The sequence below is a fragment of the Squalius cephalus genome, assembly GCF_949319135.1.
Source record: "Squalius cephalus genome assembly, chromosome: 1".
Lineage (NCBI taxonomy): Eukaryota > Metazoa > Chordata > Actinopteri > Cypriniformes > Leuciscidae > Squalius > Squalius cephalus.
The window spans coordinates 759,319-786,992 of record NC_137122.1 but is presented as its reverse complement, the minus strand read 5'-3'; the positions used below and the strand labels follow the sequence as shown (position 1 = coordinate 786,992).

The 27,674-nt window shown below is 40.2% G+C and overlaps 2 protein-coding genes across 3 annotated transcripts in view; both read right to left on the bottom strand.

Annotated features, from left to right (window-relative positions):
* Positions 1–26,850, bottom strand: part of LOC307169676 (uncharacterized protein) — a 31,145-nt gene extending 4,295 nt beyond the window's left edge. The window contains exons 1-3 of one of the 2 annotated variants that reach the window (XM_079890417.1): positions 26,556–26,850; positions 15,552–17,292; positions 3,668–5,606 (exon numbers count right to left, since the gene is read on the bottom strand). In XM_079890417.1, coding sequence (XP_079746543.1) covers positions 3,668–5,601 — 1,934 coding nt within the window. In that variant the 5' untranslated portion in view covers positions 5,602–5,606; positions 15,552–17,292; positions 26,556–26,850. The remainder of the gene's footprint in view (positions 1–3,667; positions 5,607–15,551; positions 17,293–26,555) is intronic. The other variant, XM_079890418.1, reaches the window with a different exon arrangement.
* Positions 1–27,674, bottom strand: part of LOC307169567 (uncharacterized protein) — a 199,603-nt gene that overhangs the window by 104,888 nt on the left and 67,041 nt on the right. The gene's annotated exons all lie outside the window — the stretch shown is intronic.

Below are 27,674 nucleotides of genomic sequence, written 5' to 3'. Positions count from 1 at the left end.
TTCACCTCTGTTTCACATTCTCTTCCACCTCATTCTCCTCTTCACCTCTGTTCCATTTCCACCTCCCTCTCCTCTTCACCTGTTCCACATTCTCTTCCACCTCATTCTCCTCTTCACCTCTCTGTTCCACATTCTCTTCCACCTCATTCTCCTCTTCACCTCTCTGTTCCACATTCTCTTCCACCTCATTCTCCTCTGTTCCATTTCCACCTCATTCACCTCTTCACCTCTGTTCCACATTCTCTTCCAACCTCATTCTCCTCTTCACCTCTCTGTTCCATTTCCACCTCCCTCTCCTCTTCACCTCTGTTCCACATTCTCTTCCACCTCATTCTCATCTTCACTTCTCTGTTCCATTTCCACCTCCCTCCCCTCTTCACCTATCAATTCCACATTCTCTCCCACCTCCCTCTCCTCTTCACCTCTGTTCCATTTCCACCTCCCTCCCCTCTTCACCTCTCTGTTCCACATTCTCTTCCACCTCCCTCTCTTCACCTCTGTTTCACATTCTCTTCCACCTCATTCTCCTCTTCACCTCTGTTCCATTTCCACCTCCCTCTCCTCTTCACCTGTTCCACATTCTCTTCCACCTCATTCTCCTCTTCACCTCTGTTCCACATTCTCTCCCACCTCATTCTCCTCTTCACCTCTCTGTTCCACATTCTCTTCCACCTCCCTCTCCTCTTCACCTCTGTTCCATTTCCACCTCCCTCCCCTCTACACCTCTCTGTTCCACATTCTCTTCCACCTCCCTCTCCTCTTCACCTCTGTTTCACATTCTCTTCCACCTCATTCTCCTCTTCACCTCTGTTCCATTTCCACCTCCCTCTCCTCTTCACCTGTTCCACATTCTCTTCCACCTCATTCTCCTCTTCACCTCTCTGTTCCACATTCTCTTCCACCTCATTCTCCTCTTCACCTCTCTGTTCCACATTCTCTTCCACCTCATTCTCCTCTGTTCCATTTCCACCTCATTCTCCTCTTCACCTCTGTTCCACATTCTCTTCCACCTCATTCTCCTCTTCACCTCTGTTCCATTTCCACCTCCCTCTCCTCTCCTCTGTTCCACATTCTCTTCTACCTCCCTCTCCTCTTCACCTCCCTCTCCTCTCCTCTGTTCCACATTCTCTTCTACCTCCCTCTCCTCTTCACCTCCCTCTCCTCTCCTCTGTTCCACATTCTCTTCTACCTCCCTCTCCTCTTCACCTCTGTTCCATTTCCACTTCCCTCTCCACCTCTGTTCCACATTCTCTTCCACCTCATTCTCCTCTTCACCTCTGTTCCATTTCCACCTCCCTCTCCTCTCTTCTGTTCCACATTCTCTTCTACCTCCCTCTCCTCTTCACCTCTCTGTTCCATTTCCACCTCCCTCTCCTCTTCTCTGTTCCACATTCTCTTCTACCTCCCTCTCCTCTTCACCTCTCTGTTCCATTTCCACCTCCCTCTCCTCTCCTCTCCTCTTCTCTGTTCCACATTCTCTTCCACCTCATTCTCCTCTTCACCTGTTCCATTTCCACCTCCCTCTCCTCTTCACCTCTGTTCCACATTCTCTTCCACCTCCCTCTCCTCTTCACCTCTGTTCCATTTCCACCTCCCTCTCCTCTTCACCTGTTCCACATTCTCTTCCACCTCATTCTCCTCTTCACCTCTCTGTTCCACATTCTCTTCCACCTCATTCTCCTCTTCACCTCTCTGTTCCACATTCTCTTCCACCTCATTCTCCTCTGTTCCATTTCCACCTCATTCACCTCTTCACCTCTGTTCCACATTCTCTTCCAACCTCATTCTCCTCTTCACCTCTCTGTTCCATTTCCACCTCCCTCTCCTCTTCACCTCTGTTCCACATTCTCTTCCACCTCATTCTCATCTTCACTTCTCTGTTCCATTTCCACCTCCCTCCCCTCTTCACCTATCAATTCCACATTCTCTCCCACCTCCCTCTCCTCTTCACCTCTGTTCCATTTCCACCTCCCTCCCCTCTTCACCTCTCTGTTCCACATTCTCTTCCACCTCCCTCTCTTCACCTCTGTTTCACATTCTCTTCCACCTCATTCTCCTCTTCACCTCTGTTCCATTTCCACCTCCCTCTCCTCTTCACCTGTTCCACATTCTCTTCCACCTCATTCTCCTCTTCACCTCTGTTCCACATTCTCTCCCACCTCATTCTCCTCTTCACCTCTCTGTTCCACATTCTCTTCCACCTCCCTCTCCTCTTCACCTCTGTTCCATTTCCACCTCCCTCCCCTCTACACCTCTCTGTTCCACATTCTCTTCCACCTCCCTCTCCTCTTCACCTCTGTTTCACATTCTCTTCCACCTCATTCTCCTCTTCACCTCTGTTCCATTTCCACCTCCCTCTCCTCTTCACCTGTTCCACATTCTCTTCCACCTCATTCTCCTCTTCACCTCTCTGTTCCACATTCTCTTCCACCTCATTCTCCTCTTCACCTCTCTGTTCCACATTCTCTTCCACCTCATTCTCCTCTGTTCCATTTCCACCTCATTCTCCTCTTCACCTCTGTTCCACATTCTCTTCCACCTCATTCTCCTCTTCACCTCTGTTCCATTTCCACCTCCCTCTCCTCTCCTCTGTTCCACATTCTCTTCTACCTCCCTCTCCTCTTCACCTCCCTCTCCTCTCCTCTGTTCCACATTCTCTTCTACCTCCCTCTCCTCTTCACCTCCCTCTCCTCTCCTCTGTTCCACATTCTCTTCTACCTCCCTCTCCTCTTCACCTCTGTTCCATTTCCACTTCCCTCTCCACCTCTGTTCCACATTCTCTTCCACCTCATTCTCCTCTTCACCTCTGTTCCATTTCCACCTCCCTCTCCTCTCTTCTGTTCCACATTCTCTTCTACCTCCCTCTCCTCTTCACCTCTCTGTTCCATTTCCACCTCCCTCTCCTCTTCTCTGTTCCACATTCTCTTCTACCTCCCTCTCCTCTTCACCTCTCTGTTCCATTTCCACCTCCCTCTCCTCTCCTCTCCTCTTCTCTGTTCCACATTCTCTTCCACCTCATTCTCCTCTTCACCTGTTCCATTTCCACCTCCCTCTCCTCTTCACCTCTGTTCCACATTCTCTTCCACCTCCCTCTCCTCTTCACCTCTGTTCCATTTCCACCTCCCTCTCCTCTTCTCTGTTCCACATTCTCTTCCACCTCATTCTCCTCTTCACCTGTTCCATTTCCACCTCCCTCTCCTCTTCACCTCTGTTCCACATTCTCTTCCACCTCATTCTCCTCTTCACCTCTGTTCCATTTCCACCACCCTCTCCTCTTCACCTCTCTGTTCCACATTCTCTTCCACCTCCCTCTCCTCTTCACCTCTCTGTTCCATTTTCACAAAAGCATTTTGTCTGCACTATTTTTTAACCAAAAAGGACACAGTAAATAGTTGTTACACTACATTCTTATGCATCACTTTCTGCCAGGATTTTTACGTGCTTTTCCCAAATCACTGAAGTGACCTCGACGTCCGGGTTAGCGGTAACATGAATCTGTCAACATTCCTGTTGGTTGAACACAAATTAACATATCAATCAACAGAGTGTCCTGTGCTCACCACACACCGGCTATAGGTGTAGAGGAGAGACTTGGCTATAGGGTGATGTGTGGCTAACTTACACAGAAGAGACTTTGTTGCTCAGCACATAAAAATAAAATACTTACTGTGATCTCAGACTGTGCTTAAGTGGTTTCTCCACTGTATGGATCTTCATGTGTAGATTCAGGCGACTTTTAATACAGAAACTTTTCCCACACTGATCACACGCGTGCGGCTTCTCTCCAGTGTGGATCCTCTCATGTGTTTTCAGATTTGATGACAGACTGAATCTCTTGTCACAGTGTGAACACTTGTAAGGTTGTTCTCCAGTGTGGATCCTCTCATGTGTTTTCAGATGTGCTGATCGACTGAACCTCTTGTCACAGTGTGAACACTTGTAAGGTTGTTCTCCAGTGTGGATCATCTCATGTGTTTTCAGAGTTGATGGCTGACTGAATCTCTTGTCACAGTGTGAACACTTGTAAGGTTGTTCTCCAGTGTGGATCATCTCATGTGTTTTCAGAGCTGATGAATGACTGAATCTCTTGTCACAGTGTGAACACTTGTAAGGTTGTTCACCAGTGTGGATCTCCTCATGTGTTTTCAGATTTGATGGCTGACTGAATCTCTTGTCACAGTGTGAACATTTGTAAGGTTGTTCTCCAGTGTGGATCCTCTCATGTGTTTTCATATGTGCTGGCTGACTGAATCTCTTGTCGCAGTGTGAACACTTGTAAGGTTTTTCTCCAGTGTGGATTCTCTGGTGCAGTTTTAAACTGTTTGCTGTAGTAAAAGTCTTCTCGCACTCAAAGCACATGTACTCTCTCACAACAGTGTGAATTTTCTGATGTGCGTGTAAATATGACAGAAGTGAAAAACTTTTTCCACACACAGAACATAAATGTGGCTTCTCCTTCGTATGAACTGTCAGATGTGTCTTCAGGACTGATGTACTAGGAAATGTTTTGCCGCAGTGATCACATGAGAACGGCTTCAATCCGGTGTGGATCCTCATGTGTTGATTACGACTTGATATGTGTGTGAAACTCTTCCCGCATTGATCGCATGAGAACGGCTTCTCTCCGGTGTGGATCCTCGTGTGACACTCAAGACTTTGTTTGGTTGTGAAATTCTTCCCACACTGAGTGCAGGTGAAAGATTTCTTGGCTCTTCTTTCCTTTAAAAATGTCAGTTCTTCACTCTCCTCCTTCACTTCCATCAGTTCTTCACTATCCTCCTCCACTTCATTCAGTTCTTCACTCTCCTCTTTCACTTCATTCAGTTCTTCACTCTCCTCTTTCACTTCATTCAGTTCTTCACTCTCCTCCTTCACTTCACTCAGTTCTTCACTCTCCTCCTTCACTTCACTCAGTTCTTCACTCTCCTCTTTCACTTCACTCAGTTCTTCACTCTCCTCCTTCACTTCATTCAGTTCTTCACTCTCCTCCTTCACTTCCATCAGTTCTTCACTCTCCTCTTTCACTTCATTCAGTTCTTCACTCTCCTCTTTCACTTCACTCAGTTCTTCACTCTCCTCCTTCACTTCACTCAGTTCTTCACTCTCCTTCTTCACTTCACTCAGTTCTTCACTCTCCTCCTCCACTTCATTCAGTTCTTCACTCTCCTCTTTCACTTCACTCAGTTCTTCACTCTCCTCCTCCACTTCATTCAGTTCTTCACTCTCCTCCTTTACTTCACTCAGTTCTTCACTCTCCTCCTCCACTTCATTCAGTTCTTCACTTTCCTCCTTCACTTCACTCAGTTCTTCACTCTCCTCCTCCACTTCATTCAGTTCTTCACTCTCCTCCTTCACTTCCATCAGTTCTTCACTCTCCTCCTTCACTTCACTCAGTTCTTCACTCTCCTCCTTCACTTCACTCAGTTCTTCACTCTCCTCTTTCACTTCACTCAGTTCTTCACTCTCCTCCTCCACTTCATTCAGTTCTTCACTCTCCTCCTTCACTTCACTCAGTTCTTCACTCTCCTCCTTCACTTCCATCAGTTCTTCACTCTCCTCCTTCACTTCGATCAGTTCTTCACTCTCCTCCTTCACTTCCATCAGGTCTGACATGAAAGAAAAATATATTACATTAAATTTTCAGTACATCAAAATAATTAACCGAGAGAAATATAAAGTGAAAGGACATGAAAGTGAGCCCTGATGTAACGGTAGAAAGTAGACAACTGCTATAAAATATTCTGATAATTTGATGCCTTTTTATAAATTGATTATATGTCCTTGAAACTTTCCATGATTGTGAAGGTGGAAAAGGTGGCGTCAAGAGGCAAGTGAATGGTGACGAATTGATAATTTGCATTTGCGTATTATTATCTGTCTACAGAAAAATGAAAGGAATTGCCAAAATCTGTAATTGTTTCAATACTTTTGGAGGGGACTGTATATGTTTGACATCTAAGATGAATATGAGGGAAGAGATCAACATTTCAGCTTTTATTTCCAGGTATTTACATCTGGATCTGATACACAACTTAGTCAAGTCAAGTTTATTTATATAGCGCTTTTCACAATACAGATTGTATCAAAGCAGCTTCACAGTATTAAAATAAAATAATACATCAATGCTTGTTTCTAGTGGAAAACGTCCACGTTTGGTAATGCTGATCAATAGAATTATTGATTGATTAATTAAATGAAATATCCCCAACTGAGCAAGACAAAGGCAACAGTGGCAAGGAACCGAAAAACTCCATCAGGTGACCTAATGGAGAAAAAAAAAAACCTTGGGAGAACCCAGGATCAGTCGGGGGCCAGTTCTTCTCTGGCATTTATGAACTAGAGGTCGGATTTAACTAAGATTAAAAGTATTATATGAATGCCTGGCTGAAGAGATGCGTCTTTAATCTAGTTTTAAACCGGGAGAGCAAGGCTGAGCAATGAACAGTATCAGGAAGACTATTCCAGAGTTTTGGAGCTAAATGTGAAAATGCTCTCCCTCCTTTGGTGGACCTAGATATCCTAGGTATGACCAAAAGCCTCGAATTTAGTGATCTTAAAGAGCGCGATGGATTATAGGGCGATAGAAGATCCGTTAAATAAACTGGAGCTAAGCCATTTAGGGCTTTATAAGTCAGTAGCAATACCTTGTAATTAATACGGAACTTTATAGGTAACCAATGCAGTGATGATAAAATCGGTGTTATATGGTCATATTTTCTTGATCTAGTAAGAACTCTAGCGGCGGCATTTTGACTAACTGTAGCTTGTTTATTGAGGATGCAGGACAACCGGCTAATAGGATAATAGATTTGTAATTTGTCCTTCCTCCATTTTATTTCTGCCCTTCTACACTCCTTCCTTAAAGAACGAACTTTGTTCATCCAAGGCTGTTTTTTAGGTTTTCGTATCCTGACTTTACAGGGGGCAATTTCATTTAAAATCCCAGTACATGATGTATTAAAACTAAGCACCAAGTCATCAACATCAGGATACTGTGTAGTGACACCTACAGGGAGTTCTGTGAAAGCCTCAATAAACTGTGCAGCAGTAGAATGATTAATAACTCTAGACAGGTAAGTGGAGGACTTGTGTTCAGATTTTAAAGTAGGGATAGAACAATCAAATATTATTGGCAGATGATCAGACAAACCAGCATCACGAATGTCAATGACTACGTTTACATGCAGCCAATAACCCGTTCAAAACCGGGATATTAGCAATAACCCGGTCGTGCACGGCCATGTAAACACCGGCAAAAACCCGGATATGCTCATATCCCGTTTTTTTAAAAACCCGGATATGATACCTGGGGTACCCCTTTTCTAACCCGAATATTTGGTCATGTAAACGCGTATCGGCATATCCCCATCAAAAGGAACATTGATTTGTGCTCTGCGCATGTTCTATTCGCAAAGAATCTTGGTCTTTTGAGTAGAGACGGCGCATAAAAAAAAAAAGGTGCAGTATACCGGAAGTAAACAAGAAGTAGAGGTAAACATGGCGAGACGCAGCACAGCACCACACTTTTGGAGCGAGGAGGAAAGCGCAAACAAAGGCGATCGCTATCTGACGCTAACCGTGCGTTGCTGTTTACATCGGGATATTACCAATTGATTACAAATTCCATGTATACAGGAGTAACTCTCTCTGCTGACGCATGTAAACGGGTTATTCCGAATGTTTCAGAAACTCGAATAGTGACCTTAACCCGACCATAACCCGGTTATTGGCTGCATGTAAACGTAGTCAGTGTTTGTTATAGGAAAGCCTGAAGTCATAAGGTCAAGTGTGTGACCCTGCATATGTGTAGGATCGGAAATATATTGTGTTAAGTTAAAAGAATCTAAAAGTTGAGTAAACTATCTTACAATTGGCTTATGTGGGCAACAAACATGTACATTGAAATCACCTAGAAGCAAAACATCATCAGCTTTTGTGGCCAAAAAGATAGAAAATCAGAGAACTCTTTTAAAAAATCCTTATTGGATTTTGGAGCTCTGTAAATTAGGGCACAAAGCACAGGTTTCGGTAAATCCACTTTACACACTAAAGCCTCAAATCTGGAATAAGAGTCTATAGAGAGAGGCTTACATGAAAATAAGTTTCTAAAAATCACTGCGACCCCCCCACCACGACTAAAAGTTCTAGGGCAGCTGATATATTTACAGTTCGTGGGACAGAGTTCAGATAAAGAAGTTCGATCATCTGAAGTGAGCCATGTTTCAGTAATTAAAAGAAAATCCAAGTTATTTGATGAGAAAAAGTCATTCAACAGACAAGTTTTGTTTGTAACAGATCTGGCGTTTATCAAAGCCATTTTAAGTGGCGTTATGTTTTCTCCCAATAAAGAGGATTTATGAAGTGAGGTTTTTGGTACAAAACGGAGGGAGTCAAAATTCACACCACGCTGTAATTTTTTACAGCTCGGGACATACCGCTTTGTAGACCATACAACAGGTATCTGCCGAGAATTTGCAGTGGAAGCTGGATAACTTGACCGGGAGCCCCGGTGAACATATCTCAGACGTCGGGTGATCCCCAACTCAACGCACCGTGAATAAGTGCTTGGCGTCAGATGAGACTCAGATCGACCATTCAAACGCTTGAGTTCTAATATAGTGTAGTTGACTAACACACCGCTACATGCCGGTGGTGAAGACATTTCAAGGGGGTAACGTACACTATTCCAAGTGACGAAAATCCCCTAAACAGTCAATAAAGTCCAGCTGCTGCACAACATGGTCATTAGGGTGGCCCTTAAATGTACGAAAAAAATTTTTTTCCGTTTTTCTGCAGCCTGACCCGCTAGATTTGTTCCATTTATGCTAAAAACACCCCAGAAAAAAATGGGGCAAAAATATTAATATTTAGAGGTAGCTCAAGCACATCAAAGTTTGCTGTTTTTGTAGGCAATTCTACAAGTCAGCAAAATTCTTCATTCTAAAACGTTTAGCACTGAGCATTGTATTCAATACTACACACAGTTTGCAGAATGCATCAAATCACATAGCCTATTACTTGATCACAGTTCAATGTGAGTACTTTATTAATTATTTAACCAAATATATCTTACACAACATACATTTGACTATTGTAAGATAACTGATGATACGCATCTATTCACATTTAGTCCAGGCAAAGTAACTAATTTTGGAGCCAAAAATAGAACTAATTGTAAAATAATTTTTTGCAGCTTAGATCATTTATATGAGGTGTCCAGAACAACATACTCAAAGTCCTAAGAAATCCTAGTTGAGGAAATATGTTAAATTCTCATCAATCTGAGATGTGTGCCAATAAGGCCAGGCAACAATACACCACAATGGGGCTATTTTTTCCTTTACTCCTATCAAAATGAAACTTTACACAATGAAAGTACCCATGAAGAGTTACATTTTTTGTATTACAAGTTTCTTTGAAAATGAATTTGAATATGCAAATGAGCTATACACTAATCGAATATAGGCTACCCAAAATACACCCGCATAGGCTTAATTTTTTCCTTTACTTCTACCACAATAAAACTTTACACAGTGAAAGTATACATGAAAAGTAACATTTTTGTTTTATAAGTTTCTTTGAAAAATCTATTTTAAAAATGCAAATGAGCTCAACACTAGGCCCAATTGACTTATGGCCAAGAAACCATAAAGTCACAAGTAGAAAAAACAGGGGCCAAATAACTAACACATTCATGTCCATTCAGTAAGTTAACCTATGAATAAACACAATACATTTGAAGTCACTTGCCACACATACCTGGGTCACTTGCCACAAAAAGACTTATATTGACCTTAAGAATTGATTGCACAATCTTGCCTCCAGTTGCTTTCTAAATTTTTTTTTTTTTTTTGCGAACAAGCCTTACCTAATGACATTCCCCCACAGATAACATCAGAAGAAAGTCAGAATAGCCATCTTAGTCATTAGTAACGTGGTGAGATTAAATTTTGGGCTGGTAGATTTACAAATGATTGGTATTGTTGGTAAGATTACGAGATTACAGGCAGAAGTCATTCTTACCAACTAAACGATTCACTCTCACACAGAAGACAGATGAAAAACCAGATAGACACACTTTCCAGACATTACAGCTCTTTAAAATAATTTTGCCAGACACCAAAACTGCTTCTCTTTTTGTAGTTAGCAAGTATTTCAGACCAGGCGTTGATATGCTTCTACCTTCTTCTACCGTTTGTAAAGTAGCTTTGCAGTGTTATGAGAAGCTAGCAACAGCAATATCTAGGTTAGTTAAAGAAAAAAACAAAAATAAAATAAAAAAAATCAAAAAGAAACCTCCCCATGTTGTTGTTACCGACCCTGAAGACTACAGTATACCAGTGGGGGTTATACCCCTGGCAGGTACTACCAAGCCAGGCAGTTTTCAGGTTAGAGGCCAGTCTAAAAGCAGCATTGCCCTCACCCATTGGCAGTAGGATGATTGGATGAAGATTGGGACAATGTGTTTGTCATACATATGAATGGTGTTTCTGCCTATATGCAAATTAGGACATATTCAATAAGTGTGGCACTCATGTGCATATTCAAATTCATTTCAAAAGAAACTTGTAATACAAATAAAGTTACTTTTCATGTATACTTTTACTATTTAAAGTTTTATTGTGGTAGGAATAAAGGAAAAAATTAAGCCTATTTGGGTGTATTTTGGGCATATTCGATTAGTGTATAGCTCATTTGCATATTAAAATACATTTTCAAAGAAACTTGTAATACAAAAAAAGTAATTTTCGTGGATACTTTCATTGTGTAAAGTTTCATTTTGATAGGAGTAAAGGAAAAAATAGCCCCATTGGGGTGTATTGTTGCCTGGCCTTATTGGCACACATCTCGGATTGATGAGAATTTAACATATTTCCTCAACTAGGATTTCTTAGGACTTAGTATGTTGTTCTGGACACCTCATAGAAATTATCTAAGCTGCAAAAAATTATTTTACAGTTAGTCTGTCGTAAAACGCTACTTTGCCTGGACTAAGTTTACACAGTTCAAAGTCAATAGTTCAGAGTTTCTTAACACCACGCATTTCTGTGAAAGTGGCTTCGTTAGCCCGTCGTTAACACAATTTATGCTTCTGCAAGAAATGCATAGAATATATTTTGTGCAAAATAGGTGTAAATTCAGAATTGCCATTAAATAAGCAAGTATGTAGTTTAAATAGTTTAGATAAAATTAGGCAAGTGGTAATTATCACAAATTGAGCATAATAACTGATTATACAAGATTTCAACGTCATCGAGCCACCTCTAAATATTGTTCAAATGAGCTCATATTTTGCCTGAATTATTTTGTCATGTATTGAAACAACTTGAGGGGGTCAGACAATTATAAATCAAAACTTGAAAAATAAGGGCCACCTTAATGGTCATGATTCAGTTCCTCCGTAGAAAAACACTCACCATGCGCTGAGTCTAATAGACATCCAAATGACCGTCAATAATATTCATCCGTGCTTGGTCCATGAAGATTACCTCCTTTTACCGGATTACAACTCCACGATGATGAACAGCAAAAGGGTGATCCACTCAAACAGGTGTCATGCATGAAGCTACTCCGAAAATGGTCCCAAAATGTAAATCCGTAAATCCAATCTGCTGATCCACAGTGTAACAAGATGCCGCAGAGCTCTTGGAGCACTTTGTTTTGTCCCAGACGCGACTTCAACGCGCGCAACAAGCGCAATTGAGCGGCAGCTCCAAAAAAATAAAATAATAATAATAATAATAGTAATTTAGAGACAGATTAAAACAAACTTTTAAAACTAGTAAAAGTAAATCAAAGCAAATTAAAATGTAAAAACCCGGAGAGTAGCGGCAGACATACACGCACAGCGTACACTCTCCGGAAGTCAAGTCTAATTCAAACGTGACATACTGTCTTTCCATGCGATTCTAAAGACATCTACATTAGTTTGTTTCCATTTACGCTTTAAATTACGGGTTTCTCTCTTTAGAACATGCGTAGTATTGTTGTACCATGGTGCTTTACTTTTCTCTCTGACCTTTTTTAATCTAATGGGTGCAACAATATCCAATGTTCCAGAGAGAATGGTGCTCATAGTGCTAGTTAATTCCTCTAGTTCATCTGTTTGTTTGGGTTCACTGAGCAGCTGAGACAGATCAGATAAGCAGTTTGAAAAATTATCTATGGTGGATGGAAGGATTGTTCTGCCTGATCGATAACGTGGAGTATGATATATTACAGGAGTACGTAATATGCAAGTTACCATGTAATGGTCAGTGACATCATCACTTTGTGGAATGATATCTATATCGGTTGGATCGGTTCCATGTGATATAATTAAATCAAGTGTATGATTAAAACGATGAGTTGGTCCGGTAACGTTTTGCTTGACCCCAACTTTGAGTTTAATAAATTTGTAAACACAGCCCCTAACGCATCATTTGGATTATCTACGTGTATGTTAAAATCTCCAACAATTAATGCTTTATCGACACTGACTAATAGGTCTGAGAGAAAATCTGCAAACTCTTTTAGGAAATCAGCGTAAGGCCAAGGCGGTCTATATACGGTAGCCAAGGCTAGAGAAAATAGGGATGTTTTTCCAACATCTAAGAGCGTAATATTTAGTACAAGTACTTCAAACGAAATAAACTTATAACCCGTTTTCTGAGTAACATTGAGAATATCTCTATAGATTGTTGCAACACCACCGCCACGACCAATCAGACGGGGCTCATGCTTATAACAGTATCCTGGTGGAGTAGACTCATTTAGACCGAAATAATCATTTGGTTTAACCTCTGAGGTCGACAAACGCGCGGGTGCGTTTTGCTGGATTTTCTCCACATTGTAGCACTATAAACTTAAATTACTCAGTCATTTATGGTCATACAGAAAAAAGAAATATAAAAAAAGAATCTGTGATATTTCTACTTTTGTATGTGTCTACTTACAATCAAATCAAAACATTGTGCTTTTGTAAAATAAAGAAAATAAACAGGGTGTGTGTTCTGGCTCTCCGTCGCGGTGAACTTTTTTTTCTTGAGCACGTCTATAAACTGAAACAAAACTCAGCGAATACTTGTCACACGTTTATGAGCCATATACCTTTATAAACATTTAAGTGTGTACTTTTAAATGATCGGATTCAAACTGAAAACAAATATTCTCTGTTTAAGTAATTTGTATAAAACCAACAAGATGTCTAGCTTCTCAAACGCTTGCTCATTATTTTTTTAATTTACCACGCCCACTCGCGCAAAAGATATTCACATGCAAATCTCCACATGGAACGCGATCGCGCTCATTAGGCCTACCTCAAAAACAAAACACCAAAACACTTCACAAGTCTCTGCTTTTAGACGCGCCTGAGATTACAGTGGATTTACATCAGAAGAAGAAGAACGCGATTTGAAGACAAGAAAGGTGTAAGGTAAGAAATTCTTACATATTAGTTTGCTATTGTTGCATAAATTTCACATTGCAGTTGAACTGTTGCTAGATATATGGGGAATATTATAATATTTAGACCCGTGTTTACTGTTACTGTGTTTGTGGATATCTGCTCAAACGTAGATATGTATATGGTAACCATAATGTTTTATATTTTAGCGTGATCGCGCTTGAATGTATCATATTTTGCAGTGCAATCGCGTCTGAATGTATCATATTTTGCAGCGCAATCACGTTTGAATGTATCATATTTTGCAGCGCGATCGCATTTGAAAAGCAAACGGCTTCATGTTTTTACCATTATCTCATTTCATATCATCATAACGGATGGAAACATTTGAAGTAACATGATAATCAATATATTTTTCTCTAGCTTAGTTGTTACTGAAATCTTTTGGAAGATTTATACTGCTATAGGTTATTGATATTATTTTATCCAGCACTGTGCATAGCTTATGCCTACAAGGCACAACAAACCTGGTGTTCATTATATTATTGTTGGAAACATTTGTGTGTGTGTGTGTATTCTGTGAATTTTTAAAAGCAATTTTAACCAGAAAAATCTAAAATTTATTCCCAAAATCGTGCAGGCCTTTCTCTTGATATCAGTATGTTCACTTTTTTTTTTTTTCAGGGCCCAGATGCCACTGAGGACTTCAGTGAACATGAACATGTTAAAGTGAAAATCAAACACCTTGGAAATGAAAGGTATGTACAATGTTTTTAGGAATGGCACAAAGGTCTCTGTCTTTGGATCATTGTTTTCAATAAGTGCTTTTTTGGCATTTGTTGTGTGTATCTTTGGACTATGTTGTGTTGTAAATAAATCCAAACAATTTAAAAGCCATTCTTTTTTAAATCTCCTCATTTACAGTATTGTGCAAGGTTGCCCAGAATGACAGCTCCTAATAGGGCCGTTAGGGGAGGGTCTTTGTCTTTCTCAGGTGTGAAAACAAAACATATTAATGACCTCCGCATAAAGCTTTTTCACACAAAACACGTTGTAAAACTTTTAAATCAATATATTGTCTTATCTGAATGAGCAGTCAGGGTGATTTTCACATAGTTTTAGAGCAAATATTCTAGGCTACGTCATACAATTTTCAAAAGTCTTGTGAAGAAATAATCAGTATGGGTTTCATGGCCTTATTTCAGTGAGAATTTTTTTTTGTATTTTCACAAACCATGCATAAATGTCATTATCTCAAAACTACAAACTTTTACATACATGCTGCTGATATATTATTGTAGCAGTTTGTGCTGAATACGGTGTAATTAGACTTTAGCCATGGAAATGTCACAAGTAACAGAAATAACCAGAAATGGCAGAGCATGTCAGAACACCTCCAGGGCCCAGAAAACAGCTCAGACCTCAGAGGGTTAATAAACAATTAATCCTGATTGTTCATGGGACAAACAGGCTAATTGATTGTAATATTAACTTACGACAGTAAGTTAATTATATTAACTGATCCAAATGTTCATAATCCATTATAACCAGTTATTATTGATTAGGCCTATTCATATTTCATTGAGCTAATTTGCTACACCACCACAAAATCAGTCATTTTGATCGCAAAAATCACACAAAAAATCGTGAAATCCTGGAGGGACTGAATTAGTTCATGCGTTCATGACCTCAAGGCTAGATTATTGTAATGCTCTACTGGGTGGTTGCACTGCACGCTTAATAAACAAACTACAGCTGGTCCAAAACGCAGCAGTTCGAGTTCTTACCAGTACCAGGAAGTATGACCATATTAGCCCGGTTCTGTCAACACTGCACTGGCTGCCTATTAAACATCGCATCAATTTTATAATATTGCTGATTACTTACAAAGCACTAAATGGTTTAGCTCCGCAGTACTTGAGCGAGCTCTTAACGCATTATAGTCCTTCACGTCTATTGCAATCTCAAACTTCCGGCCAGTTATTAATACAGAAATAGACAAAATAGACATTACTGTTGGTTGAACACAAGTTAATAGATATGAATCAACAACCGGCACACCACATACCGTCTAAAGGTGGAGAGGAGAAATTTGGCTATAGGGTGATGTGTGGCTAACTTCAAAGAAGAGACTTTGTTGCTCAGCACATGAAAATAAACTACTTACTGTGATCTCAGACTGCGTTTAAGTGGTTTCTCCACTGCATGGATCTTCATGTGTAGCTTTAGGTGACGTTTAGTAGAGAAACTCTTTCCACACTGATCACACGTGTGCAGCTTCTCTCCAGTGTGGATACTCTCATGTGTTTTCAGATTTGCTGACAGACTGAATCTCTTGTCACAGTGTGAACACTTGTAAGGTTGTTCTCCAGTATGGATCTTCTCATGTGTTTTCAGAGTTGATGTCTGACTAAATCTCTTGTCACAGTGTGAACACTTGTAAGGTTGTTCTCCAGTGTGGATCTTCTCATGTGTTTTCAGATATGCTGATCGACTGAATCTCTTGTCACAGTGTGAACACTTGTAAGGTTTCTCTCCAGTGTGGATCCTTTTATGTGTTTTCAGAGATGATGACTGACTGAATCTCTTGTCACAGTGTGAACACTTGTAAGGTTGTTCTCCAGTGTGGATCATCTCATGTGTTTTCAGATTTCCTAACAGACAGAATCTCTTGTCACAGTGTGAACACTTGTAAGGTTGTTCTCCAGTGTGGATCCTCTCATGTGTTGTCAGATTTCCTAACAGACTGAATCTCTTGTCACAGTGTGAACACTTGTAAGGTTGTTCTCCAGTGTGGATCCTCTCATGTGTTTTCAGATTTGATGGCTGACTAAATCTCTTGTCACAGTGTGAACACTTGTAAGGTTGTTCTCCAGTGTGGATCCTCTCATGTGTTTTCAGATGTACTGGCTGACTGAATCTCTTGTCACAGTGTGAACACTTGTAAGGTTGTTCTCCAGTGTGGATCCTCTCATGTGTTTTCAGATTTCCTAACAGACTGAATCTCTTGTCACAGTGTGAACACTTGTAAGGTTTTTCTCCAGTGTGGATCCTCTCGTGTGTTTTCAGATGTACTGGCTGACTGAATCTCTTGTCACAGTGTGAACACTTGTAAGGTTGTTCTCCAGTGTGGATCCTCTCATGTGTTTTCAGATTTCCTAACAGACTGAATCTCTTGTCACAGTGTGAACACTTGTAAGGTTTTTCTCCAGTGTGGATCCTCTCGTGTGTTTTCAGATGTACTGGCTGACTGAATCTCTTGTCACAGTGTGAACACTTGTAAGGTTTTTCTCCAGTGCGGATTCTCTGGTGCAGTTTTAAACTGTTTTCTGTAATAAAAGTCTTCTCACATTCACAAAATGTCAGTTCTTCACTCTCCTTCTTCACTTCACTCAGTTCTTCACTCTCCTCCTTTACTTCACTCAGTTCTTCACTCTCCTCCTTCACTTCACTCAGTTCTTCACTCTCCTCCTTCACTTCACTCAGTTCTTCACTCTCCTCCTTTACTTCACTCAGTTCTTCACTCTCCTCCTTCACTTCACTCAGTTCTTCACTCTCCTCCTCCACTTCCATCAGTTCTTCACTCTCCTCCTTCACTTCCATCAGTTCTTCACTCTCCTCCTTCACTTTACTCAGTTCTTCACTCTCCACCTTCACTTCACTCAGTTTTTCAGTCTCCTCCTTCACTTCACACAGTTCTTCACTCTCCTCCTTCACTTCACTCAGTTCTTCAGTCTCCTCCTTCACTTCACTCAGTTCTTCACTCTCCTCCTTCACTTCACTCTGTTCTTCACTCTCCTCCTTCACTTCACTCAGTTCTTCACTCTCCTCCTTCACTTCACTCAGTTCTTCACTCTCCACCTTCACTTCACTCAGTTCTTCAGTCTCCACCTTCACTTCCATCAGGTCTGACACGAAAGAAAAAAAATATTTAATTAAATTTTCAGTACATCAAAATAATTAACCGAGAGAAATATAAAGTGAAAGGACATGAGAGTGAGTCTTGATGTAATGTTAGAATGTAGACATGAGCTATAAAATATTATGATATGTTGATGCCTTTTTATAAATTGATATGTCCTTGAAACTTTCCATGATTGTGAAGAGGTGGAAAAGTTGGCGTCAAAAGGCAAGTGAATGGTGACGAATTGATCATTTGCATCTGCCTATTATTATCTGGAGGTATACAGTCCCCACCAAAAGTATTGGAACAGTGGCAATTCCTTTCATTTTTCTGTAGACTGAAAATATTTGGGTTTGACATCAAAAGATGCATATGAGGGAATAGATCAACATTTCAGCTTTTATTTCCAGGTATTTACATCTGGATCTGATACACAACTTAGAAGATATAACCTTTTGTTTGAATCCACCCATTGCTCATGTGACCAAAAGTATTGGAACATGTGACTGGCAGGTGTGTTTTGTTGCCCTATTACATTGATTATTCAAACAAATAGCACTGAATGTCTGCGCTCAGTTTCAGATTTTGGTTTTGCCTGTGCAGACTGCAATTATAGTCAGACGTGTAACCAACATGAAAACCAGAGAGCTGTCCATGAGTGAAAAACAAGCAATAGTGAAGCTAAGATAAAATGGAAAATCAATCAGAGCCATTGCACAAACATTGGCCATAGCCAGTACAACCATTTGGAATGTCCTGAGGAAGAAAGAAACCTCTTGTATACTAAGTAACAGACCTCGGAAGGGTAGACCAAGGAAAACATCAGCAGTTGACAACAGAAACATTGTGAGAGCTGTAAAGAAAGACCCTAAAACAACTGTTAGTGACATCATCAGCAAAAACATCCAGAGGGCAGGAGTGAAGGTATCACAATCTACTGTTCGCAGAAGACTTCATGAACAAAAGTACAGACACCAGAAGATGCAAACCTCTCATTAGCAAGAAGAATATGAAGGCCAGGCTGGAATTTGCCAAAAAGAACAGAGACAAGGCTTAAACATTCTGGGGCAAAGTTGTATGGACAGATGAGACAAAGATGAACCTTTACCAAAGTGATGGAAATGCTAAAGTTTGGAGAAAAAAAAGATCTGCTCATGACCCCAAACACACAAGCTCATCTGTGAAACACGGTGGAGGTAATGTCATGGCTTGGGCTTGCATGGCTTCTTCTGGGATGGGCTCATTAATCTTCACTGATGATGTAACATGATGGCAGCTGCACAATGAACTCAGAAGTGTACAGACACATTTTGTCTGCCAATTTACAGAAAGATGCAACCAAACTGATTGGGAGATCCTTCATCATGCAGCAAGATAATGACCCAAAACACAGTGCCAAAACAACAAAGGAGTTCATCAGGGGCAAGAAGTGGAAAGTTTTAGACTGGCCAAGTCAATCTCCAGACTTAAACCCTATAGAGCATGCATTTTACCTGCTAAAAAAGAGACTGAAGGGAGTAACCCCCCAAAACAACCAACAACTGAAAAAGGCTGATAATTATAAAATTATAAATTTAAGGCCTTACAAGTAGTTTGTTGAGGGTTGATTTGTGAAGGACTACATGCCTGCGCATATATTTGCGCGCATACCTATCGACCGAACACGTGATGCGCTTGTGTGCAGCGTCTGCATTTTTTAGGTTTGCGCAGAGAAAACAGATAATCGTTTGCTCCTTCAAACCTATTTCAGGTGTGCGTTCTTGAGACACCAGGCACTTTTTGTGCGGATGGGCGGTCGGAGCGCGTTAAGGGTTTTCTGTTAGAACGGTGTCGTGTTAGCAGCCCTTAAGTTAATGACTAATGATCTTCGCAACTTCACTGTTACACTAATTTCTATTATCACTGTAAAGCTGCTTTGAAACAATCCATACTGTTAAAAGCACTATATAAATGGTGACTTGACTTAAAACACAATGGTCGACAGTAACAGTAATTATCAATCTGTTCATAAATGATCAGACAACCGAGAATTGAGACAGGTCTATAATTACCAGGGTCTAGTTTACTCCCTTTCTTATATAATGGAATCACTCTGGCAATCTTGAGGTCATTGGGAAAGTATCCTTGTTCTTATCGACCTGTTTATAATATGAGTAATGCTCGGAGTAATGATCTCAGCAGCATCACTCACGATTCTAAATGGAATAGAATCTAATCCTGTGGCTTTAGAGCCATCAAGCCTCTTCAGCTTCTCAAGAACAAGTTAGTTACACTTTAGTGCATTGTTATATTATATTGTGTGTTTTTTGTAGAGATGAACCGATTACAATTTTCTAGGCCGATTCCGATTTCCGATTTTTCATTGAGTTTGACCTGCCGATACCGATTTTAGCCGATTCCGATTAAAAAAATTTCTAACCACTTTACAGCACACACAAATATTTATTTTCGATCTTTTCTTTAACCCTTTCACGCGTAAGTTTAAAATATTCTAACTGACACCCCCACCCCCAGAGTGAGTTTTTTCATTCGAGGCGAACGTTCCCTTTAATGTTTCCATAGCGACGCGTCACGCGATACACCGCAGCCACAATAATACTGTATGACAGATGTGTCGCTTTTATTCCGCTTTTGCTTTTTTATTCAAAATATTCACAAACTTGCTTACCATGTCATCAATCAGCCTATCTGTTATTCCGATTCTCAAATGCGTGTAAGTGAGTGTGTTTGGTCGTTTAAAAACCTTTATAAATAATCTTGATCTATAACATGAGATGGGCACCGCAATGTTGTCCTGTCAGTCGGATTTACAGCACGTGAATTCATCAGTTTCTCCCGAAATAAATGCAAGAAAGTGGCCGGTGAACTGAGAAGAATAGAGTAAACTTTATAGTTAAGTTACTTTCACTATGTTTGTCTGATATGAATAACACATGTCGGCAAATTATATTTGAATAGATTGTTATTGCTGCTTCCACAGACATCAGTGTGTATTTTACAAACTCCAAATGTATTGTTTTACTCGTGCTTATGTGTATTTAAATATCTGAAACCTAAAATAAACATTATGAGGTTGAAAACACTGCTTAGTTGTGATATATGACAGCGCTGAACGCGTACGACTCTGGCTCAGCGCCAACCAACGCGCGAGAGCACAGTTTGAATCTGGCAGTTATGCGACGTCACTGAACATCCTAAATGTGGCACCGTAACATTACTCAGGGCAGGAGCACATAAATAAAAATACCATATATGAGACGGTACCGCTCAAAAGGTTAATCATGCGGTGCCCGAGTGCATTTGACCGGCATAAAATCGGCATATGTCAGACTGACCGGCCGGTCGCCGGTCATGGCCGATCACGTGAAAATCGGCCAATTCCGGTCACCAGCCGATCAATCGGTGCATCTCTAGTTTTTTGTGGATGTTTTGGTGAGATATGTCTTTGCTATTTATCTAATAATTTATTCTCTATTGTGATTTTTGACTATTCTACATTATGTAACCAGGTGATTGTCACATGACTAACTAATTGCTGCTTAAAAGGACTCTGAGTGTGTTTGCTACCCACACCCCGATGAAGGCTCAAAAGATGCAACGTGTCGGTGTGTGGTTACTTGAGTAATTTTGTCAAGTCAAGTCATCTTTATTTATATAGCGCTTTGAACAATGTTGATTGTTCCAAAGCAGCTTTACAGTGATAATAGGACATTAAAGTAACAGAGATAGTTTTGGCTTTATAGCAGCTCTAGAATAAAGATGAGAATGCTGATGGCGTGCACTTGCGTATTACAAGTTCAGTCTATAGGTATGTGCATTTGAATATGTGCGCAGGTGTGTAGTCCTTCCCTACAAATCAACCATCAACATACTACTTGTCTGGCCTTAAAATTTGTAATGCAGAATTTTAATCGCTTCCGCGTAGCCACGCGAACCGGAATTATCACAACAACATTTGATCTATACAGAGGTAAAGGGAGGGGAGGGAGGCCTTCACAGGGGAGAGACTAGTTGACACTTCAGGACTGCGTTGTCGTCGTGTCCAGGCTAGGGGTGTAACGATACACGTATTCGTATTGAACCGTTCGATACGAGGCTTTCGGTTCGGTACGCATTTCAAACCGAACGATTTGGTGCGACCAAAATTTTGTTAGCAGTCGTGCTGACACCACAACGTTGCCCAACAAGCGGAACGAAACTGCGCTAAGCTTTTGCTGACTTCCTGCTCAGCTACTGTTCGGACACTCTTGCTTACTGCTCCGCGCTTTGCTCTATCACTTTTATATTTCATCTTCTATACTTCCATATTTTATCTCCTTTTATCACCTATTTTTAACTTCAGCAAACAGCACAGTGCTCAAACAACAAAGTTAAGATTACTACAAAGATGCAGAATTCTTTCACCCGACCAGCTTACATTCCAGGGAAAGGAAAACACAACTGCCTACATTCATAAGGATAAGAGAGAAAATGCCTCTTCTGGTTCAAGATTCTACTTTCTGCACTAACTGCCACAGACTTTTACAAAGGATTGCAGTTCTTGAAACAAAGTTACTTACGGGACCACCAAACCAGACGGAGCACACAAAAGAGCTTCTTCATGGACACCCTCAGCATATAGCCGGTGAATCCCATGAAACTAGTGCTCCTCGACAGGTAGAGAAACAAGCCGATCGACTTACAAATCAATGGCACAAACATGGAGCGAGACCCAAAGGCACTCGAGACATCAGATTGTCACGATCATCACATATTGCAGCAGTAGCATCCTCTACCCCAGATTCGGCTCTGACAAGGATTGCAAACACTGGTCTCCTACCACCGCCTATACATCTTGAGAACAGGTTTGAAGTACTAAGGAATGTAAATGAGGAATCCCCAAACGTGAATGTGATCGAACACAGACTGAATGGGCCAGTAGCTAACACTGATGCTAACTGGCGCTCAAGGTCGAGCAGACAGCGGCACTCAGCTCAGAGCGCAGCCGAGCCCAGGACTCTGATAGTGGGGGACTCCATAATCAGAAACATTAGCGGCAGGGATACAACTACATGCTGCCTTCCACAAGCAACAACTTCTGATATAAACAGGGAACTTCAGAACATTCTGATGAAACATAAGACTGCAAATCGACTCATCATTCATGTGGGGAAGAATGATATTCATAAGGAGCAGTCAGAACTCCTTAAGAAGGATTTCAATGAACTTCTTGAAACACTTAAAAGACTGAAAGTTCAAACATTCATTAGTGGACCACTCCCAGCAAGAAGAACAAACAGGTTTTCACGGTTGCTTGGGCTTAATACATAGCCTGACGTAGTCATACACAGATTCTAGTCAGAATATGAGTCTGATACTGCTCCATTGAGCTTTGATTATGGGGCGTGTTTCAACCGAATCAGGAAGGAAAATGCCTCTGCACTCAATTGGATAGACCTACAACCAATCAGTGCAATGGAGTAAGTTTTCATTCATGTTTCCAATCGACAAATGCCTTGATCGCGGTTCTCTGTTCCTCTTTTAAAATTAATGCGCTGTCAATATCTTCTATAACAGACGCGATGGCGGAATCTACACATAATGTTTCAAAAACAAAGTTCGGCAGGAGCACGTTCACAATCAATCCCATCAACTTGTCATCAAACACCATGTCTACCCTATCAGCATGAGAGGAAACATATATTCACTCTGTCAACTCGCCTAACATTCCTTGACAGTTTTCAGCATCCCTCCACTCACTCTCGGCTTGTTCTTCCACAGCCTGGTATGGGGGGGGGGGGGGGGGTACTTTGGGTTCGGGCCGAATACCGAGCCCGGAGCCTCTCCTCAGACAGCACGTCAAATATGCATCTCAATTCTCCAGCGGCAGTCATAACCCAAGCGCCCGTTGGTGACGTAGATGATTACGTTGCTCATCTGTCCATCATCGTATAAAGCCCGCCCTGACAATTTGATTGGTCCGAACAATTTTTGTTCGGGCATAATAGCTCCTCAACGGATCGAGTCCAGACCGAACTTCCTGACCTAAAAATTTTGTGGGCGGGGCTAAGTTCGGCTGGCATCCAGGCTACTTAATACATGGCTGCAGAAAACCTGCAATATAAAAGGAGTGAACTTCACTGACAACTTCAATCTTTTCTGGAGTCAGAGACAACTGTTTCATCAGGATGGCCACCACCCAAACAAACTTGGTTCAAGACTGCTAAAGGACAATATCTAATTGATGTATCTCTGCTCCAAGATTCAGCACCCAAGGAAGACTTCCTGGAAAACAGCCAGGGAAGCCAGGACAGCATATTACAGCCTCCGATAACACCAGAGCAACAGCCCCTCTCACCAGACACTTTATCCCTCTCTCCAACATCTCCACTTCTGTGCCTCTCACAGAAGATGGAGGAACTGGTGTATGCTGGAACTAAATTATCCCACTCTTTTGCTGCAAGCCCCCAGATACCAACCAAAAAACAGCAGGCACCACTACCACCAAAGCCTGCGGGCCCAGCTCGCCCTCCTCCTGTGAGAGCTCTTCAGCCTCTGCCACAACGCCAGGGCCCACACCCTCCTCCATCTGCTCGAGGTGAACCAAAAACAACTGATACCAGCTCTCAGTGATATGTGTTGGGTCCCCGCTATGATAACAGTAACTTTCTCAAATGTTTAAAGAACAAGCCAGTGTGCCTGTATCTTTCTCTATTGCTGTTCTATTACAAGATAGAAAGTCTAAGGCCTTCAATAGCCGTACAGCAAACCCAACTAATCTGGTGCCTATTACATGTAAGAAAAAGTAAGACTGTTAATTAATTAAATTAAACATCCGCTAACTTAAAAATAAATCACTTCTAGTCAACGACTTAACCACAAACAACCTGGATTTTATGCTTCTAAATGAAACCTGGCTAGAAGACAGCTGCAGTGCAACAGTCCTCAATGAAACATCCCCTCCTAACTTTACTTTTATGAGTGTCTGCAGAGCTGTTAAGAGAGGTGGGGGTCTAGCTGCTATTATTAAAGATATCTAACAATGTAAGCAAATATCATTTGGGAATTAGTTTTATGTACATTTGCTCACCTGTCTAATAAAGAATGTTCAAGAGCGGTGTCGCTGTCAAGTCGTAACTCGTGAAGCTATTGAATTGATATTGAGCCTCATTTTAGTTTTAGTCCTTTTTTGTTTCAAAGTCTGCTTGCCATGGTCCATAATGTTTGAACGAACCAAGAACAGCGTGCCGCTAAACGTTACGCACTACGCGGCAGTGTTAATTTTGACAGCAAATTTTGATTTAGTTTTAGTCATAGTCTTTTGACTAAAATGCCATTTAGTTTTAGTCATATTTTAGTCATCTGAATTGTTTTAGTTTTAGTCTAGTTTTAGTCGACGAAATACAATAAGATTTTAGTCGACTAAATCTACAGTAGACTTAGTCGACTAAAATATAATGGGTTTCAATTTAAATGCATTTATTTAGAATTTCTCTAAAATTTCCAAACCCATATACTCCCGGAGAAAACATATGTTAACCTGCTAATATGAATGATTTTAAAGTTTGAACGTGCAATACAGATACAGATTTAACTACTGTAACTTAAAAAATATCTTAAAATGAAATAAAACCACTTTTCCTAAAGTAGAAAATAGTCTTTTTTTTCAATTAATGATATATGAATTCTTTATAAATACTTGCATACATCATTCTCTATTCTTTCAAGCAGACATATTTATTTGTATGAATTAAATATAATTAATCCTTATTAAAGCTATTAACGAGAAGTGAATGCTTTTCTCTTTTTCTTTTGTTGCTTGATCAATATTAAGGACACAGGACACATCAGGTTTACTACCCACTGTCACTTTAAGACATCGGTTCATGTCCAATGACATAGATACACTCACAACTGTTTAAGAAATAACCGACATAATTTACGTGAATACTCTCCAAAACGGACATTTAGCCATAATATTTGTGTGTATTTGTCCATTCAGACAGGAAAGAGAGCTCAATTAATTCCTTGCGCGCTGTATAGGTGTCTATGTGAATGGCTGCACGCTTCGGGTCAGGTGTGTGCGCACAGAAAACCGTACCGAATAGAGCTCTTTTTTTGTGTCGTCACTCTTATTCAGATCTTCATGTCTGCTCTACTCATTCTCACAGACGTTTACATGTTTTAACGTTTTATGAGACATGCAGCGCATGCCAACTCGTGTGCCGCTGGGTAGATCACGTCACAGTAAAATTGTGCGCATCTACCACAAATGCAGGACATCAGACTGGATCGCTTCCCAAATCGTCACTATCTAACATTTTCGTCTAGTTTTTATTCGTTGACGAAAATGTCAATAGATTTTCGTCATAGTTTTTGTCATTCAAAACTATTTTTTATTTAGTTATCGTCTCGTTTTCGTCTGTGAAAAAATGTCGTTGACGAAAATAATGACGAAAATTATTCGTCAACGAAATTAACACTGCTACGCGGTTGTCCACGTCTGTCGCCATGGTTACGTCATGTCTATGGCAGTACGAGCGGAAACTGAGGACAGCGCGGATATTGCGTCATTGACAGGCGACATTTTTTTCCGGGACGGGCCAATATTTAAAATTGGAATTTCTCTGAAATAAAAAAATATTTGGAGACTTTTGTGATATTGTAAGTACACAACTGCAGGAAATATATCACACTGTGCAAAAAAAATCTTACATATATAAAAAAACATATATATATATACATATATATGACACTATAGTTAATCAAATTGTTATTCTTACACAACAACATTATGGAAGAAGCTGGATGATCATTTTGCTCATCCAACACAATATGCAAATTATATGTTTATTTCATTATGATACTGTATGCTCAGCCATACATTCAGCTTTTCTATAATGTTCAGGATTTTATACACATTTACAGGTTTTAGCATTGAGGTCTTATTATTTGTGGGGGTGCTGCTGCTGCTGTACTTATGTGCTTTATATATCCAGATGTGTTTCTAATATTCTGACCACCTCATGTATGTAAAACAGGGCTGACAGAAAAACTATGAAGTGCAACATCACATTATTTAACTATGACCTCAGGGTTTAATTTACACATTTCTGACTGGTAGCGAACATTAGTGAAGTGTTGGTCACTAAGCTAGCAGCAGTTAACTATTCTCTTCCAATAAACACTAACTAAAGCTGGCTACATAAAACACAACTACTGCCTAGATTCATGAGAGGACGGCTGAAGTGTTTAAAAGTGAAAGATACAGTAATTTCATCAACTTACCAGCGCGCGTGCTTCACAAACACTGGAAATGAATGAATGGGGTTCAGTGCTGGAGCTGTCGGTGTTTGCTCCGCGACACGCGTCACTTCCGCATTCCTCAGGTCTTCTTCTTCTTCTTTGGGCTTATTGGCGGTTCGCATTCTTAAAAGAGCATTACCGCCATCTACTGTAGGCAATAGATCAGAGACAGTATATCACAACTCCCAGAACAATCCGGGCTCGAGCTTTCAGTGTCGCTGCGTGTTCAGCTCCTCCATCTCCAGCCAAAGCCCATCACATTCCAGAGATCAGGGATAATGATACTACTAATAATACCACTAATAGCCTATCTCTTATTCTATAGATCAAAAACTGTATTATTAACCTACGCCCTTCTACTGAGTGTAAAATTATCTTTAATGTTAATTGTTGATTACCTTTCATCTGAAATTCTTCAATTTTCTTACTTATTTTCTCTGAATATACTTGTAATATTTATTAATATACTCTACATTCCCACAGAGCTCCATCATCCGCGAACAGCGATGTATAGCCTATATATTCTTATCTATTGTTGCAAATACATCATTAATCATAATTAACAACAGAGGGCTTATAACACTACCCTGAGGAGTTCCATTCTCAATTATTCCTCTCCTTGATATATATATATATATATTTACTTTAATATTTCTTTCAATTAAAAACTCTTTAATCCAATTATATAATTTTCCGTCTATTCCAATCTGATCTAATTTCATCAACAAACCCTCCTTCCATAACATATCATAATCACAGAAAACTGCTATTAGAGTTTCTTTATTCATCAAAGCTATCACAGTATTCACATGCACAGATTCCATCACAATTCTCTCCAAAATGCTCACGGTTTAGAAACAAGAGACAAACATTTTTTACCCTTTAGTAATGCTAAATTTCTCAGGCCTATATTGTATGGAGTTCCAAAGCTGCCAATATTAAAAATAAATAAATATACAAATAAATGTAAAAAATAAAAAAATAAATAAATAAATGTAAATAAATATACATAGAAAAGCAAAAAAACGAAAATAAATAATTATTTATACATTTATTTCCTTATTTATGTATATATTTATTTTTTCCCATATTTATTTATTT